A 16,954-nucleotide genomic window follows, 5' to 3' on the forward strand; every position below is an offset into this window, starting at 1 on the left:
TCAATGTATAAATTCAGAGTATAAATTCAAATTGTAACAGGGGAATCGTTGAACAAATGAAGCCATTTGATTGACAGTTTCACTGACCGCTCAGAGATCGGACTACCTCCCTGTACAGTCATCTCACTAACTAACGAATGGAAAAAATGACCTGAAATCGTGTTTGGACCGCGGTTGGAACCACCATTCAGCAGGAGCGGTCGAAACGGTCGACCAGGAAGACGGAAGCCAATGCATTGCGTTCACAGTTCATTGAAAGCAAGGACATGGAGCGAGAAGTTCAGTTAGTGATATATTAAGTCAGCGAATAGCTTGTTAGCAAGTGTTTCGTATTGTACATTTTATCCTGTTTAAATTGGCTAATTAGTTAAACAAGTAGAATTGAAACTAGACAGAATAAGCATGGCGTTAATCCTGTTTACGAGGTCTCGCTCTCCATTGATGAAGACATCCAGATCGTTAAAAAGCGAGTTCCGAAAAGGTAAACTACATTTTCATGTTTAACTGTATTGGACATAGCTGTAAGTTATTATTCAACTTTTATTTAGCGATGCTGTTGGAGTCTACGTTGACATTGAATGTCATTTGGCTGATGATGAAACCATGATGGTTTAGTCAAGTGATGAGTTTAGCTAGCTAGCAGCAGGCTAGTTAACACCGTTAACTTATTAAGAATTGAATAACACAATTGTAGCTAGTTGTCACAGTTCAGTTGTGTCAAACCCTTTGTATGAGTTGGATTAAAGTGTCCACAGATACTCTGACAGTTTCGTTCAGTGAGATGAAAGAGACAACACGTGATGTCAAACTAGGCATCTAGGCTATCTTGACTTAACTAGCTACAGTAGCTACTTACTGTATGCCGGTTCCAGAAAGGTGGGTGTTGTGACATGGCCACTTTATGTGGTGTCATGTAGCTCTCTTTGTTGCTCGTTCACTAGTCCTTTCCTGCTATGCTTGGCTAGCTAACTTTCATATTAGTCGATTTAAAGAGGCCCATAACCTCTACTGACAGTACTATTCCATCTGCCATTTCATACTTCTCAACTGTGAGACAATGAATTCAAGTCAGTAAGATTTCAGATACTCTAGAGAAAGGTGCAGTTTATTCGAGGGCCATAGATCTAACAGATTGGAGCTGTTAAAATGGTGTTATTATTGTCACCCACCTCAGACACTACAGTTTTGAACCCCTTCATTTAGATTTCGTTTGGATTTATATACACATTTGTTCAGCCAGCAGTGTTTTGTAAATATGTCAGATTGTAAATATGTGTATTTATTTACTTTGTCGCTAACGTGGTCGTGAGATATTACGTAGCTCGAAGCACCACACCTTCCAAATGTAAATTGTGAAGAGACGAGGAGACGTCACCCAGGCCAGGTTATTTGAGGACACCCTGGTTTCTGTGCTACTCTGGCATACGCGCTCTCCTCGCCACTGCAGTCTGCAGTGGCGCTGTTTGTCTCACTGCAGATCACTGCCGAGGCAGCTCTTTTTCGTACCGAATATCTCTTATCATAAAAATAGCCTGTGTTTCTTTGCATATAATACAGCCTTCATGGTTTACAAAATCTGTTAAAAGAACAGCTGAAAGAATGTGTCCAATTATATGCTGATTTTGTGGGGCTGTGGTAGAAACATGCCAAGAAAACAGTCAGCTCTTATTCCCCACAATTACAAAAACAAGCACATCGTTGATGTATCTGACAGGAATTCTCAACGTTATGGTGACTGTTGAGACCCTATGTATATCACTGGTTGAGGCATACAGTGCTGCCTGTGCTTTGCATCAACAGTAGTACACAAATTCACTTGTGCACAACCCTGTAAGTTAACATCCATCAAAATGCTCAGATCTGTCAAGTGAATATTTCTTATCTCTGTTATGCAACATTGGTCTTTGTACATGGCCATGTGTGTTGGAAGGTCTTGTACATTACTATTAGATAGTAGTATTTTTTTAAAAGACCCAATTTTGCCCCCATTTTTAGAGGAATGTGCACACTGATGAGGGTTACAGTTGTAATCGTGATCAGTGTATGTTTATAACATTGCTTCAACACTGCTTGCTTCAGCAACCCATCTGAAGTGAAAATCAGTTCTGCAGTGAGAGGAGATGGAACAGCATCTGTTGGCATCATACAGCAGATCCTTGTGTAGGCTCAGAGGATGTTTAGAAGGGCTGTGGCAGGCCAGGCCTAATCCACCATCTTTAGCTGCAGGCTAGTACTTGTTACCCTGGCTTTGTGTGGTTGGTTTTAGGTGAATCATTGGAACCTCGATGGCTTTCTCTGCTGTGAATGTAGTGTTCGCTACCCTGTTAAGGAGTTTTGCAAGAAGCTGTGTTATGCAACACCATGACATAGCAAAATGATTTTTTTTACAATTCAAGAGAACATTTTGGCATAAGTCAACCCAGAATTGGCTAGACTATATCAGCATCACTGTACCAGTGACAACATATAGATTGTCACTACACACAATGACTTTCCAGTGCCTGACTAAGGGAATGATTGGTATGTCTGTACTCATAGTAGTGGTCATCTCTTTACTGTCATGGATTGATATTGTGTGTATATATATAGTTGAGGGGGGGGGGGGGTGGAGATGGTGGGAAGTAGAGTGGGATTAGTGTGTCTCCTCTAGATCATACTTGGCACAGCGCCCTCCATACGGACAGTGCAGGGTTTCCATGGAAGAAAAGGTCAGAACTGCTTTTAACTTTTGATGACCCTACCTCACCAGACAGCTCTGCAGACAGTACTCCTCAAGGCTTTATTTAAGGATTATTTATTATAAGGATTCAGCCCCTGAATGTCCAAAACATTTGATGTGAAAGCGAGGTTCTTGGTTTTGAAAATAAGTAAGTGAGATTGCACCATTTCTACCGTCTATGAACAGAAAGAGACTGGACCATGGACTCCGACTTCAGTAGTGGAATAATGATCTGGGAAGAGCATGATCAGCATGTGCTAGATGTTTGATGATCGGGTCAGATCCAGACAATAGACATGGTGTAAGTTTTATGACTCCACAATTTGAGGGTTTTGACCCCTCAATTAATATGGATAATCACGGAAGATTGTGTCCTGGAGCTGTCAAGGCTTTCCGTGAACAGCTGACATGAGTTCTCTAGAATTTGAAGTCAAGCAACCATGCGTCATTAGTACTACAATAATAACAAGCCAGGTATTTGTAATGCAATATCATGCAAGGAAATATCACACGGCTGAACTGTGTGTGAACTTTGTTGATCTGGTCATGCCACAGTGTGACAACCTCTGAGTGTCCTTATTCAACCTAATTCTGTATCTTTAAACACTTGATAGACGTCAATCGTCGTCAACTGGCTCCAATCCAGTGATAGGCTAAGTGCTAGATGTCATCCGTGGCCTGTCATGAATCATAAAAAGACTCGGCCTGCACCTATCAACGTTCAGCCAAAGCTGTGGAACACTGTGCTCTCCATGCCTTGAAGAAGTTCCACATGGTCCACTCAACTGAAACTCTGACAATTATTCAGAAAGCACAGTGGACACACAGTAGGCCTTAGACTTTTTGAGAAGTTGATTTAAATGACTGGAAATGTAGCTACTGCCAAATGGTAATGTACCGTACACTAATTTAGCACTCACTACGTTGCGTTATTACTTCAATACGTGTCAGGTATTGATGTGTTGTTTTTACAACTCAAGTCAACGGCAATCACTTAGGTATCTCCAGCTCTTTCTGTGGCATATGTGACACACGGCTAGTAGAACTGTGACAGTCACAAAGGTGACATGGTTCCAGTAGACTCTGTGTCGTCCTGGCCTTTCGCCATGTCCTGTCATGTCCTGTCCCGGCTTTGCTGGGCTTAGTCCAGCTCGACCATTTGACAGGGAGGTGTGTCCAAACCACGTGGCTCAGCTGAATGGCAGGAACCTGCCAAAACCCACCCTTCTGTACGCACGTCATATTGACAAGTGCACTCTGCCCTGGGTCTCCCCTGGGCCTCTCTGTGGGTGGTAACATCCAGGCAATGGCCATACAGAAATGGAATAGGCCTAGAAATGTGGGTTTAAATATCACTGATGTATGACACTCCAAAGGTACTCTGTGAATGTCGGTGCAATCAGATCCTGTGACACTGAGACATCAGTGCATTTCAGCGTATTAAGAAATGAAGATGTCTCATCCAATACTTAGCATCTGCTCTCTCTGTTTTCCTTTCAGGGAAGCTGCAAGATGGTGCCTGTTTCAGCTGCACAGCACTCAGACTTTCCAGTCAAAGGTGGGCTATGTGTTTCAGGCTGCTAAATGGACAAAGATGGTGTAATACAAGGGTGTTAAACTAGCTTTGGTCGCGGGCCGCATTGGACCAAATGCAAACTTATGCGGGTCGCAAAAAATAATCCATTTGTTAGTAAAACTAAACCAATGTCCACTGCTGTGGCACCAGCACCTCATATTATTACAGTACTGGATATTACAGTAGCCTCATTTACACAGAGCTCAGTATTACAGCGTTAGAGTAGCCTACTGAAACTCAGACGTATTTATTATAATAATAATAATAATAATAATATACTACTACTACAACTACTACTACTACTAATAATAATAATATAATTAAGTAATATTTAATATTCATATATATAAATAATTGTCTGAATATGAATTATTCTATTAATATTAATTCATAATATTATATTATTTATTATTATTCAGACTTATTATGCCTTATTTTCAAGATGGATTGATCTGTGGGCATCTGAAGGTTGGAACTAAAAATGTAATTAATTATTAACCAATATACTTTTATATTTCAAAGCTGAAGTATAAGAGCTGTGTTTTTTTGTGCAGCGTTGAGGATGTTATTGTTGCATTCCTCATGTTGACTATAAACATGTCTCTTTTGACTGAGAGCTCTATCTACTGTATCTAGGCAACTGGTCTGAGCATTGATTACTTTGTCTTATGATGACTGATGGATAGATGATTCACTTACTGCCAAATGCCGTGAATGTAAAATGTAAATGTGTCTCTGTGTGTCTCCTGTAGAATCGATGAGTTCCGAGTTAGCAGCCTGGCCCAGGCCTCCTCTCTCAGCCCGTCCTTCCACTTGACAGAAGGCTACAGAGGTCGCTGTCAGGCCCCCGACTCCCAGAGGCTATACTGCGCAGTCGTGGTGGGTGCCTCCTCCTCGCGGTACCCCGGAATGGGAGGCGCGCAGTGGACGATAGCCCGGCGGCGGGACGTCCCGGTGCGGTGGATACACGCCACCGGGCGTCTCCGGGACGACTCCAAGGTGGAGCAGTCCCTGCGCGTGCTGAAGGACAAGAATAAGAAGCTGGAGGACGGAGGGCCTGTGTACAGCCCCACTCTGGACGTGGAGCCCGTGAGGAGGACAATAAGGCAACGCGTGGTGGATGAGGTCAAACACTACTACCACGGCTTCAGGCTGCTCTGGATCGACACCACCATCGCTGGGCGCATGCTGCGGCAGGTGCTCAATGGACACCCCCTGTCCCGTCGGGAGAGGAGACAGGTGAGGGGCTGAGGGGCGGCTCATTGGAGACTAGAGAAATCGAGGATTTGTTTGTTTTCGTTTGTTTTGTTGATTCTATGCCTAAAATCGTCTATGTGAGTGGTACGTACGTAATGCATTGTTGTATTATGCAATATAGACGACAGAAGGTTGTTGATGAATATCTGTATTTCAGGGTGTGGTCTCAGAGACAATACTCTTTATTTTGAAGCATGAGGGAGATGTTCTTAAGAGAATACATGTGAATCCAGAGGATTAAGAGTGGCTGAGTAAGGGATTTGGGAGACACTGAGTCAGACTTGTTATCTTCCCTCTGTCTGAGTCCAGATTGGATCAATTAAATACATTATTAGCCACATGCTGTTTGGTTACTGTTCACTTGTTGCAGACTCTATGGTCTGCAGGATTACTGCTCTCCAGGAAAAGGTATTACCACTAGCCTCTTAAATTGGACTGTTGTTCCCATTGCTTTAGCTCGAGCTGCAGGGCGGTTAGAAGTATTAAGTGCTACAAGATTTCACCACAAGCTTCTTACATGGTTTTTACAGTCAGTGTTCTGGTTTCGGATCAACATGCCAAGAATGGAATTGATATCCATAAGATCAAAAGTCGAAATAAAAATAAAGGTGCTCTTTGACAGGAAGGATAAGGGTTGCCGCTGGACAGTATACATTTTATATATATATATATATGTAAGGACTGATACATTCTATGAGAGTCTGAGATTATAGGGGTTGAGGTGGCTGATTCTGGACTGGGCACCTCAGCTGACCCAGTCGTAACTGGAGCCTGTATGAACTACGAAGCACCCCCAGGCTGCAGACAGTCTGTTAACAGGGTGCAGCGTTGCGCCTAGGCTAGTGCTACGGTTGGAGTGAAGCCCAGAGCCTGCTTATTGTGGTAACATAACTCCAGCTCTGAGATATGGGCTCCGTGTGTCCTCATAGGAGAAGTGACGAGGGCCATGTGGGCCTAGCTAATGCTTGCTCTCTCACTCCCTCACAAGACACAGGTATTTGATAGAGATCATTTGAATACTGTTAAAGGACATGCTAATGCTGAGCACTTCCTCCCAGTTACACTATTCCCTGAACATCTGCACCTTTTTAAATGCAGCCCGAATCCCCCAAAGCCCACATCCACAACCCATCTACACGCTATTCACCTAACCTGAGCTGGCAGTGCCTCCTTAATCCCCCCCTTTCACATTCACTCTCTCAGGCCTCAACTGAAGGCCCCCTCTATTTTCTACCCCCCCCCCCCTTTGATGTGGAGCTCTGGGAGGTGATATACATGTCAATGGGCCTGCAGACAAAGACCTTTTCACTGGGGCTGTCTTAAATCCCTTACTCTCGCTGGATCACTGACATGCAGGTGGAGAGAGGGGATTGGGGGGGGGGGGCTTATTTGATGTCCCTCATGCTGGGGTTGACTCCTGGGAAGCTTATTTGATGACTGATTGATTGTCTCCAAGGGATCCCACCGTTTTGCCCCCTCAGGTCGTGGTCTGTGGCTGGAATTAGGGAATTTCTGACTTGATAAAGAAAACTTTGTCCTGCTTCACTTTAGGACTTCTTACATTTTGCTATTCAGGGATATGAAAAGATAAGAAGATATCTGTTTGCTTACAGTCTCACGAAGCTTTGTAGTCAGTGCCCCACATGATAACTAGCCAATCAAAGAGGGGGTTTCTGTTGCCATAGTGATGGATGGCCATTGGGGCAAAAGTGCTGACTATTGAAATTGCTATGAGGGGATAGAGAGAGGGGTGAAGGTAGAGTGGGACAAAGGGCGATGGAGAGAAGTTTCAGCAGTCAGCAGCTATTCTCCCTATTGCTGCTCTCTGCTGGATGCATACATGCACTGCACCCAAGCCACCAGTTACTCACAAGGAGTGACAATTACATGGTTGACAACATTGAGATTGCACATTTGCACATTATTATTATTAATATAATAGATAACCCGAAATTTCCCCCCAGTTCCTGAGGACGTGTGCAGATGTCTTCAGACTCCTCCCCTTCCTGGTTTTCATCATCGTTCCATTTATGGAGTTCCTGCTCCCTGTGGCTCTGAAGCTTTTCCCCAACATGCTGCCGTCAACCTTTGAGACACAGTCAAAGAAGGTAGGACCGCCCTCCTCACCTCTCACCCACAGCCTTCAACTTTACCCCGCCTCAATCCTACCTGTAATCCTTGCTGTAGCCGTAACTGTATCCATCACGATATCCGATAATCTAGCCGTAACTTTGAACTGACTCTTGATCCCAGATGATAATCCAGCCTTACTTGATGCCTGCTTGCAACTTCGATCTTGACGTGTTCAGGCAGATTAATGACTCATTGACAACAATTAGGCTTAGTCCTCACCCGCATCACAAACCCTTGATGAAGCCTCTTTTTAACCTTTGCCTGTGTGTGTCCGGTTGCAGGAGGAGAGGTTGAAGAAGGAGCTTCGGGTCAAGCTGGAGATGGCCAAGTTCCTCCAGGATACTGTGGAGGAAATAGCCCTCCGTAACAAGGCCTCCAAGGGCAACGTCACTGAGGAGTTCTCCACCTTCTTCCAGAAGGTACCATCCCTACAGTGAACACCAATGTCAACATTATCACTAGCCCCTGGTTGTTGTTGCCTATGTTTGTATTGCTTTTCTCATTATATTAAAGCCTTGATTCATGAAAGCCCTCTTGTTCCTTACGGTGGTGCAAGGCACCACAGAACACCTATACACACTTTCCTCACAAGGCTTCTCTGTGCTAGTCTATTGGAAACATACGTGACCACCCCCCTGAATCGCAGTCTATTTGGTATATCCCTTTATTCACCCATGTAGATTCGGAACTCGGGGGAGAGGCCCAGCAACGAGCAGATCATCCGCTTCGCCAAGCTGTTTGAGGACGAGCTGACTCTGGACAACCTGACCCGGCCTCAGCTGGTGGCTCTGTGCCGGCTGCTGGAGCTCCAGTCCATCGGAACCAACAACTTCCTGCGCTTCCAGCTCATCATGAAGCTGAGGGCCATCCGCGCTGATGACAAGGTAAGCTGCTAAGCGACACTCACCCAGCCTGGCTCAATTAGTGGTGGAAGTGTAGCTTTCTGAAAACCTGTCATCTGGCACATTTGGACTGAACAACATGTATGCATTCATCAAAATACCTACTGTGAGAGGCTCAACTTCGAATTTACTCAAATGCTTTCTCATTGTTTGTGAAAAATGTTTTTTAATTTTTTGGGGGGGGCGACTAACTAACCTTTTTTTTTTTTGGTCATTTTTGACTATCCTGGAAACCTTGTGACTGGCTTTGACTGAACAGTGCCCTAACTATTTATCTGTTCTTTGTATTCACACAGCTAATTGCTGAGGAGGGTGTGGACAGTCTGAGCGTGACGGAGATCCAATCTGCGTGTCGAGTCAGAGGGATGAGGTCCCTGGGGGTAACGGAGGAGAGACTGAGGGAACAGCTCAAACAGGTGCTGACAACACACCAATGTCTCTCACCAAATACTGGTATATCAGTATTTAGACATACAGTATGAGCTCCATGAGATTGGAGTTCCATGAGTGTATGCTTGATGACATTGTCAAGAACCTTCAAGGGCAGTTAAATAAAGATAACCTCACACAACTTGTTCTTCCATAGTGGTTGGAGCTGCACCTGAACCAGCACATACCCACCTCTCTGCTGCTGCTGTCCCGAGCCATGTTCCTCCCTGACACCCTCTCCCCTGCTGACCAACTCAAGTCCACCCTACAGACCCTGCCTGAGATAGTGGTACGTCTGCTCTACACTCTCCAGGTCTTGCTGTTGACATGTAACAGGCATTCACAATAATTCATGTTTGATACAATCAAATATGAACTGTGCCATGGTGGTGAGTATGTATGTATGTATGCATGCATGTATGTATGCATGTCTGCGTCTGGGCTGACTCCTGGTCTCTCTCCAGGTTAAGGAGGCCCAGCTGAAGGTGGCAGAGCTGGAGCTGTCTGGACAGGTGGACAATAAGACCAAGGTAGAGACAATGCACCAGGAGGAAGCAGCCATACGCCAGGACAACAAGGAGAGGGAGATGGAGCGTTTGGCTGATGCTGCGGAGAAGGATTCGGATGCTCTGGCCAGTGTGGACATGGCCATCCACTCAGAGACCCTGAGAGACACAGCACCTGTTCTAGAGGGAATAAGGGTAATGCCCACACACACATACAGCCAGTTGAGGTGGGAAATTGTCTGAAAATGATGATCAGATTAAGTTAAAATGTCAAATATGACTTAACCCATTTGTGCCGACTGCCGCGCGACATCTACCGCCGGTTGCTGCGTTGCGCACATTTGAATTTACCGCCATTTTTGATTTGTCGTAATTTTCATGAGTGCAGCATATAATGCACTGTCATTGGTTCAAATACACATGAGGTGGGTCTTGTTGATTTTTTAAAACCACGTGAGCACCCGAATGTCGTGTCGTGTCGCGGAAAATCAATCAGACATACAAGTGCGTTCGGCGAACCACACGACATTTGGGTCAACAAGACCCACCTCATGTGTATTTGAACCAATGACAGTGCATTATATGCTGCACTCATGAAAATTACGACAAATCAAAAATGCTGCGCTGCAACTGGCGGCAAATTCAAATGTGCGTAACGCAGCAACCGGCGGTAGATGCAATGCTGCGTAGCGCAGCATCCGGCACAAATGGGTTAATTTGATGCGTAATAGCACTGACTATTTTCAACATGTTTCTCGCCATCAAGCGATACAGTTTTGGTCATCTGTGTGGACTCATTTGTGTATATGTCTGTACCATATTAACCCGATACCATAAATTCACATTTATATTGTGTGTTTCATTCCTGTCATCTAAACTGTCTTGACCCATTTTCTCATGCCTAACAGTTTGGGCAGTGGCAGAAGTACCTGCGTATCCAGGTTAGCGATAAAGCTGGCTTTTTCCACAACCCTCCCACCCATGCTGATGCTAGTCCACCCCATGCATGTCTCTGACCTCTGTCTGAGGGTATCTGTTCTGTTTGTGTGTCATAGCGTACCTGTAGTGTGTGCGTTTTGAACAGGTGATTCTATAGCTGTCCTTTGGACCCCCCACTCCCTGTGCTTGTCACTCCCCTGGGCTGGTATCAGTTAACTGTGATTAATCTATGCTCCCCATCCCACTAACAAACATTCAGTTCTGCAGGGCCTGAGAGTAATGGTATTGTTATTGGTCATGAGTAGATGAAGATCAAAACTCTCTCTTGTACCTCTGTAATGCATCCCTCTCCTTTCTTTGTTGTGAACTTCAGGTCATACTGTACCTCTTTTGGTTTGAGCTGAGCAGCACTTAATTTACCTGTTGTCCTGTCAGGGAGAGGAGATCACCAAAGAGGAGATTGACGTGCTAAGTGACGCCTGCACCAAGCTGAAGGAGCAAAAGAGGCTGTTGACCCTGGAGAAGGAGGAGCTGGAAGACCTCAAGGATGACGTCCAAGAGTACAATGAGGTATGGTGTTCTGTGTATATGTGATTTTCACTACTACTGTTTTTGCCAAAGTACTGTATGTGTTAACTTTATATTTATATATATATCTAAAATTGAGACAAAAACAATATTAGATTGGGGAGGGCGGGGGGTAGGGTTAGGGTTGGGGGGGGGGGGCTGTGGAGAGATTGGTGTTATAAGGAGGGGTTTGCGTGTATGTTTGACAGGACCTGGAGGAGATCAAGAAGGAGCTGTCAAAGACTGGCCAGGAGAGGGCAGTGGAGGAGTCCAAGGCCAGCAAACGCCTGGGAAAGAGGGTGAACCGTATGATTGGTCGCATTGGAAAGATCATCACTGAGCTGGAGAATGATAAAGTGGTACTAGATGGAAAAATGGACAGTGGAACCACCCCACCTATCGGGTAAGAACCCATGACTCCCCTCATTCAAACAAACTCTGGGAACCGTTACTTTGGAAAGCTCCCAAGATAAACACCCCCTACAAAGTACATTGAAGCACAGTCATATGCTCTATTCATTCTGATTGATTAGCCTGTTTTTATTTCCCCTCATTACTCCCAGAATTGCACTCACTGTGGCGTGCTGTGCATACTGGGATATGGAGTTCCCAGTAGCAAACATTAATTTGTATTGGCATACATCCGCTTGTTATGCGACTTACTGAAGTAGGCTACTGCATGACATCTGACATTAAGATTAATTATGAGTACTTGTAAAACTTGTAATAACAACACAAATATACTGAACTTATTCAGTCTTGTGAATTCTAGTTTTATGAATACTCTTTATGAAATTGTCAAATGTTATGTGGTGCCTTTGAGCTCTTGTCTGTGTTCTCACTTGTAAAATGGTGGCGAAGAGATCAAATGCAGGGAAAGAAGGGGTTCACAGAAAAAAGGTTTTAATAGTAATTTACCCAGTAGTAATTGATTACACTTTTTAGGATCAGATCCTAATTCATTTAAATTTCACAGATTATCCTTTGAGAAATATAGTGGTGCAAAAAGGTAAGATGAAGTGCAGTCATTGTTGCTTGTTAATGTTAACATTGCATCATGTAGTCTCAACCATTTAGTCACAAAATTTGGGTGGAAAGGAAAACTATTTTGCATTGCACATACTATTTCTGCTCACTGCACTGAGGTGCTGCTCACTGGGTTGCTGTGCACTCACCATTCTTATTGCCTTTGTTGGATCGATTGGCAAATCAAATAACAAAGGATAAAAATGTAATTCTAATTGCTTGCTCTCTTTCAGTCGACTTGGTTTGACATTTTACTATGGGATATGCACCCCTGCGTACCGATTAGCTGAAACGCTATTCAATCACGCCTGGAACAAGCCAGGAGCGATTTGCATGGCTGACCCCGCCCCAGCCCAGCCTGTAAAGGCTACTGCAATGCGCGCCCATTTCATTATTTTCACCCTTCACTTGCTTATTCGCAAGCCCATCTAAAGTGTCCAATAGAACCTAGCTACCTAGCTAGACTGCTCCACTGGAAGGTTAACAGCTTTCCCAGGGGTGCTAGGTTGCTTATTCTTCCTCACAGGAATCCTGCTGATTCAGGCGTCACTCTTACCAAACAGAGTTCTGTCTAGTTTAGTTTGCCAACAAGATATTGAATAAGTTACTAGCCCACCTACCTTCTCTCGTGCCCTTCGGGTGCCACTTGAGTTTTGTTGCTAGCTGGTGGGTGAGCTTTTGTTGTGTACTCCACAATCAAAGTGCTTCCCTATAATATAATAATACACGCCATTTAGCTGACACTTTTATCCAAAGCGACTAACATTGCAGTTAGTGCATACATTTTCAGTATATATGGTCCCAGCGGGAATCAAACCCACAACCGTAGCGTTGTTAACACCATGCTCTACCACCTGAGCCACAGAGGACCTATTTTACTACACCAAGTGAAAGAAAGAGTCTAATTTGCTCCCTTGTGTTTTCCACACTAGTTAACACTGCATCACTTGGCTAGCTAACCTACGGCACACAACCGTTAGCCTGCTCCCCCCAATCCACTGTTATTGGCCTGGCTCGCTAGCGTTCATCACACTATGTGAGGCTATGCTAGCTGGCTAACGACAGGGTGGTTGGCTAGTAATCAACCCACACATGGTAATTACTATAAACCACTACCTGGCTACTTTCTCTCGTATTCATATGTTTACTTTTATTTGCTTGCTTTAAATCACCATAATTTTCTAGATATATGATTTTTCGCAAAAGGCAATTCATAGGGAGGGCTTTTGGCTTATTTCCCAATTCAATTAGTTTAATTGCAGCTTGTGCTTCATTGCATTTCTCTGTGAAATGTCTCAGCCAAAATATTTCTCAAAAATTTAATTTGATGAAATAATAGTAGAAGTTTGATTGGTGTGATCTGGGAACCTTGCATGGAAGCCTTGGCTTGTCAGAACAAAGGCTCCTCCCCCTTCTCCGCCATTTTACTTGTTGTCAAACCGAGTAACCGTTTCCTGTATGCAGTTTGTTCTTCACCTTTAGAGAGAACCTCATCAGCATTGATGAGCTCATCGGGGTCATGCGCCAGATCCAAAACATTCCGGAACACAAGTTGCAAAGCATCGCTGCCGCCTTTGATGACAACAAGGACGGAAAGATAGACATTGATGACGTCATTAAGGTACGTTTGTTTGGCAGAGATTGCGTGTGCCTAAGACTGTTTTTTTAATCAATCAGACAAAGGTCGTGGAGCAACTGGTGAACTGACTCACTTTTCAAATCCCTGTCCTTTCATATGGTCCATCTACCTGTGTGTCTCTGTTACTCTTTTGATGTTTGTTAATGTGCTTTTGTGGGTTTATTTGCATGTGCAGTTAGTGGAGCTGATTGATAAGGAGGACATTGACATCTCCACCACCCAAGTGGCAGATATCATGGTGATGCTCCAGAAGGAGGAGAAGCTGATGGAGAAGGAGAAGGCCAAGGAGAAAGCAGAGAAGGATCAGGCAGCTAAATTCAATAGCTAATAAAGCCCCAGAAAACTGGGTCCAATGGGGGGGGGGAAGAAATGACCTCAGAGCTGCTGTAGCTGGAGTGCCTCCTCGATAATGATGGGGAGCTTTGGATGCCAGACCACACTGTACAAACCGGTTGACCATAGCAACACCACGAGCTCCCAGCTGCAGCACCCTCTCCCATGATTTCTTCCACCACAATTTGAGTTTTTCTTCACACATTTGTAGAAAAAAAAAAGAAAAAGAAAAGAAAAGAAAAGAAAGAAAATGAAAATTATATAAAGCTCTCCCGACGTTTATATTGATATACGCACAAACGTAGATAATGTTGTTTATAACAACCAACCAAACTATTTATGGCTGATTATACTGAGTTTTGTTGATAGATTTTAGGTTTTAATTTCTACATTTCAGAGATTATGTATTTATGTAGGGTAAACAATGATTTGAGAGCATGGTTCTTCTCCTATCTTACAGCTGTTGGAAAAGGAAAAGAAGCCAAAATTGGTTTTGGAAATGTAATATTTTGAGGTGAACCATCTTGCCTTTCATTTCATTCAAATGCAACCATCAAAAAGAAATGCGAGATCATTTCTTGACTTTGCACACTATATCACTTTCATCACCATTCCACTCAGACTAAGTTTATTTTGTGTCGATTTTTTTTTAGTTTTTACTAAATTAGTATATGTTTCTCATGTTGATACATGTAATTTACTTTATTGGTATTTATTGTGAATGTAACATGGAGCTGTAGCAAGTAAACAGTATGGTTCGGTGGTGCTCATAACCAAAGAGGCGGTTGTACATATGCATACCTATAGAATCAATGTAGGTCTTTTTGAAATGCCAATGTTCCACTGTGGTAGTTTTTACTAGGACTTACTTATGTGGACTTACCCAAAATAAGCTTTCTATACTTGACTGGAACTTATTCATTTATAAACTGATATATAATATTGACTGATTGATATTTTTCAGAGGAACTGATCAAAATGAATCAATACTGTTTATTTGCATTGATCACATTTATAAGTGTGATGACCTTGACCAATTTATACAACGTGGCCTTCAGTAGACCCAGATATTACGGATAATATACTCTCAAAGAAAATGTATCATGCATTTTTGTTATTTTGAAATATAAATCAGGCGAAGCTCATAAAGCTCAGATGGATCTAATATTCCTCCCACTTTGACTTGAGTTGACCAAATACATATTAGTGTTTGGAGTTGCAGTTTTTGGTTGTCGTAGGTGTTCCGATGAACTGCATTTGAGGGTATCTTGCATGGTGGACAGTACGAGTTGAACCGTCCTTGTTCCCCTGCTGCATTCTGAGAGGTGTATAGGCATGTGTAAGGAGCAGGGAGGACATGAGAGCTGAGGCGATGTTGAGGTGATGCATTAATCCGTTCCTGGAATCCATAGTGTTTTGTTATGATGATAAAGGATTGCCTGACGTCCAGCAGGTAGTCCCAGTACAGACACACGACTCCCCCCCCCCAGACCTGGTCTGTTTGTCTGGGCCCAGTCAGAGTGATGGGCTGGGGGTAAACACGCAGCCCATACATGGGCCAGAGCCAGCTCCGCTGGAGGGTTCTGTTTGGGTTGGGAGTGCTCTAGCCGTACGTGGCATGCACGCTGCCGCGTAAATCATTTCCGAAACGTAAACATGTCAGTATGTGTGGAGAACACGTCGCGACACCCCTGCTCCTCTGATGGGGAGAGAGGTGTTAGTATCCAGGTGCCTGGCATGTCTTGTCTGTTGTGGCGGCGCATTAGAGCAGAGTGCCACTGCTTGTGGACACGGTGAGGTTCCGTGTCACACAGAGGTCAGAGGTTTGCGCTAACTACTGTACCAGCTTTGTTGTTTAGGCCTCCATACTCATGCAATAATCACTGTCTTGTAATCACTCGTGGAGAAGAGAATGTGTAGAAGGAGAGTAGAACGTATCCTCAATGTGTAATTGCACTAAAGTTTGTTTTTTTCGTCTGACAGATGTTTCTTTTCCTAGTGGACTCAGGGTATGAGTGTTCAGTCACAGCTTTGAGGGCAACGGTAAGATTTGGGTGTCAAACACACTCTGCCATAACAAGCGGTCCCAAAAATGGGTAACGTGACCATCTACACTGGATCTAGGTTCGAGATGCATCAGTGTTGGAAGCAATATGTTGTTCATACAGTATACTTTGACTAAATCTGAAGTGTGTACAAGATATATTTTTTCATTTTTAGAGGGTAGATTGTACTGGCTTTTACTCTAGGAAAATGCTATATTTTGGAATAACTTTGCAGATGTGGTTTAGTTTTCAGAGCAAGTAAGTATTAGAGGTTTAGGAGTGAGGGCAGCTGCACTGGCAGGAGATGAGGGCTTCAGATTAGCACTATTATCAGCACTGATGGAGCAGATCATCAGGGATGCGTGATAGAACTTACAAGAAGCCTTTCTGTTATAATAGACAGTTCTGTGGATATGAGGCTGTAGCTCAGCACTTATCATTAATACACTCTGCGGTCGTTCTTTGGATCAGACGACAACACCGAACGTTGGTGAGAATATTGAATTAGGTTTGAAAGGCAAGACGTGTTGCAGTATACTTAAATTCGCTGCTTAGAATTTGTATGGAATTATATCCACAGTTCTCAATAATCTGTGCTTAATACAAGACTGAATAATGGTGTTTATTTACAAACATGTTATTTATTTATTAAATCAAACTAAAAAAAGTGATAAAAAAAAAAAAAAGAAGAAAAAATAATAACATTTTTAAGACTTATCAATTGTGGAAAAATATCCAAATAAGAAGACATATTTTATTTGCTGTTAGTTTACTACAATCAAGCTTTTTTTTTATTTTTTGCCTTGAATAAAGTATTTATGTAAAGAATTAACATTTACATAAAATGGCACAGAAGTATTGAATAAAATCTGCTTGATCCTGA

General features: G+C 43.4%; 1 protein-coding gene across 6 annotated transcripts; it reads left to right on the plus strand.

The window, feature by feature from the left end:
- Nucleotides 1-220: 220 nt before the first annotated feature.
- letm1 (leucine zipper-EF-hand containing transmembrane protein 1) lies at nucleotides 221-16,954 on the plus strand. Of its 6 annotated transcripts, XM_083682783.1 has the most exons (15): nucleotides 221-481; nucleotides 4,220-4,277; nucleotides 5,048-5,534; nucleotides 7,517-7,660; nucleotides 7,967-8,104; nucleotides 8,366-8,569; nucleotides 8,884-9,003; nucleotides 9,174-9,305; nucleotides 9,481-9,717; nucleotides 10,431-10,463; nucleotides 10,897-11,031; nucleotides 11,238-11,431; nucleotides 12,005-12,037; nucleotides 13,519-13,675; nucleotides 13,869-16,954. In XM_083682783.1, the coding sequence occupies exons 1-15, from the start codon at nucleotides 403-405 to the stop codon at nucleotides 14,019-14,021; spliced, it is 2,304 nt and encodes a 767-aa protein (XP_083538909.1). In that variant the 5' UTR covers nucleotides 221-402; the 3' UTR covers nucleotides 14,022-16,954. The 6 variants fall into 6 exon arrangements, with proteins under 6 accessions (XP_083538909.1, XP_083538910.1, XP_083538912.1 ...); XM_083682784.1 differs by lacking the exon at nucleotides 12,005-12,037; XM_083682786.1 differs by lacking the exon at nucleotides 12,005-12,037 and having other exon boundaries at nucleotides 13,537-13,675.

Source organism: Argentina silus, assembly GCF_951799395.1.
Source record: "Argentina silus genome assembly, chromosome: 13".
Lineage (NCBI taxonomy): Eukaryota > Metazoa > Chordata > Actinopteri > Argentiniformes > Argentinidae > Argentina > Argentina silus.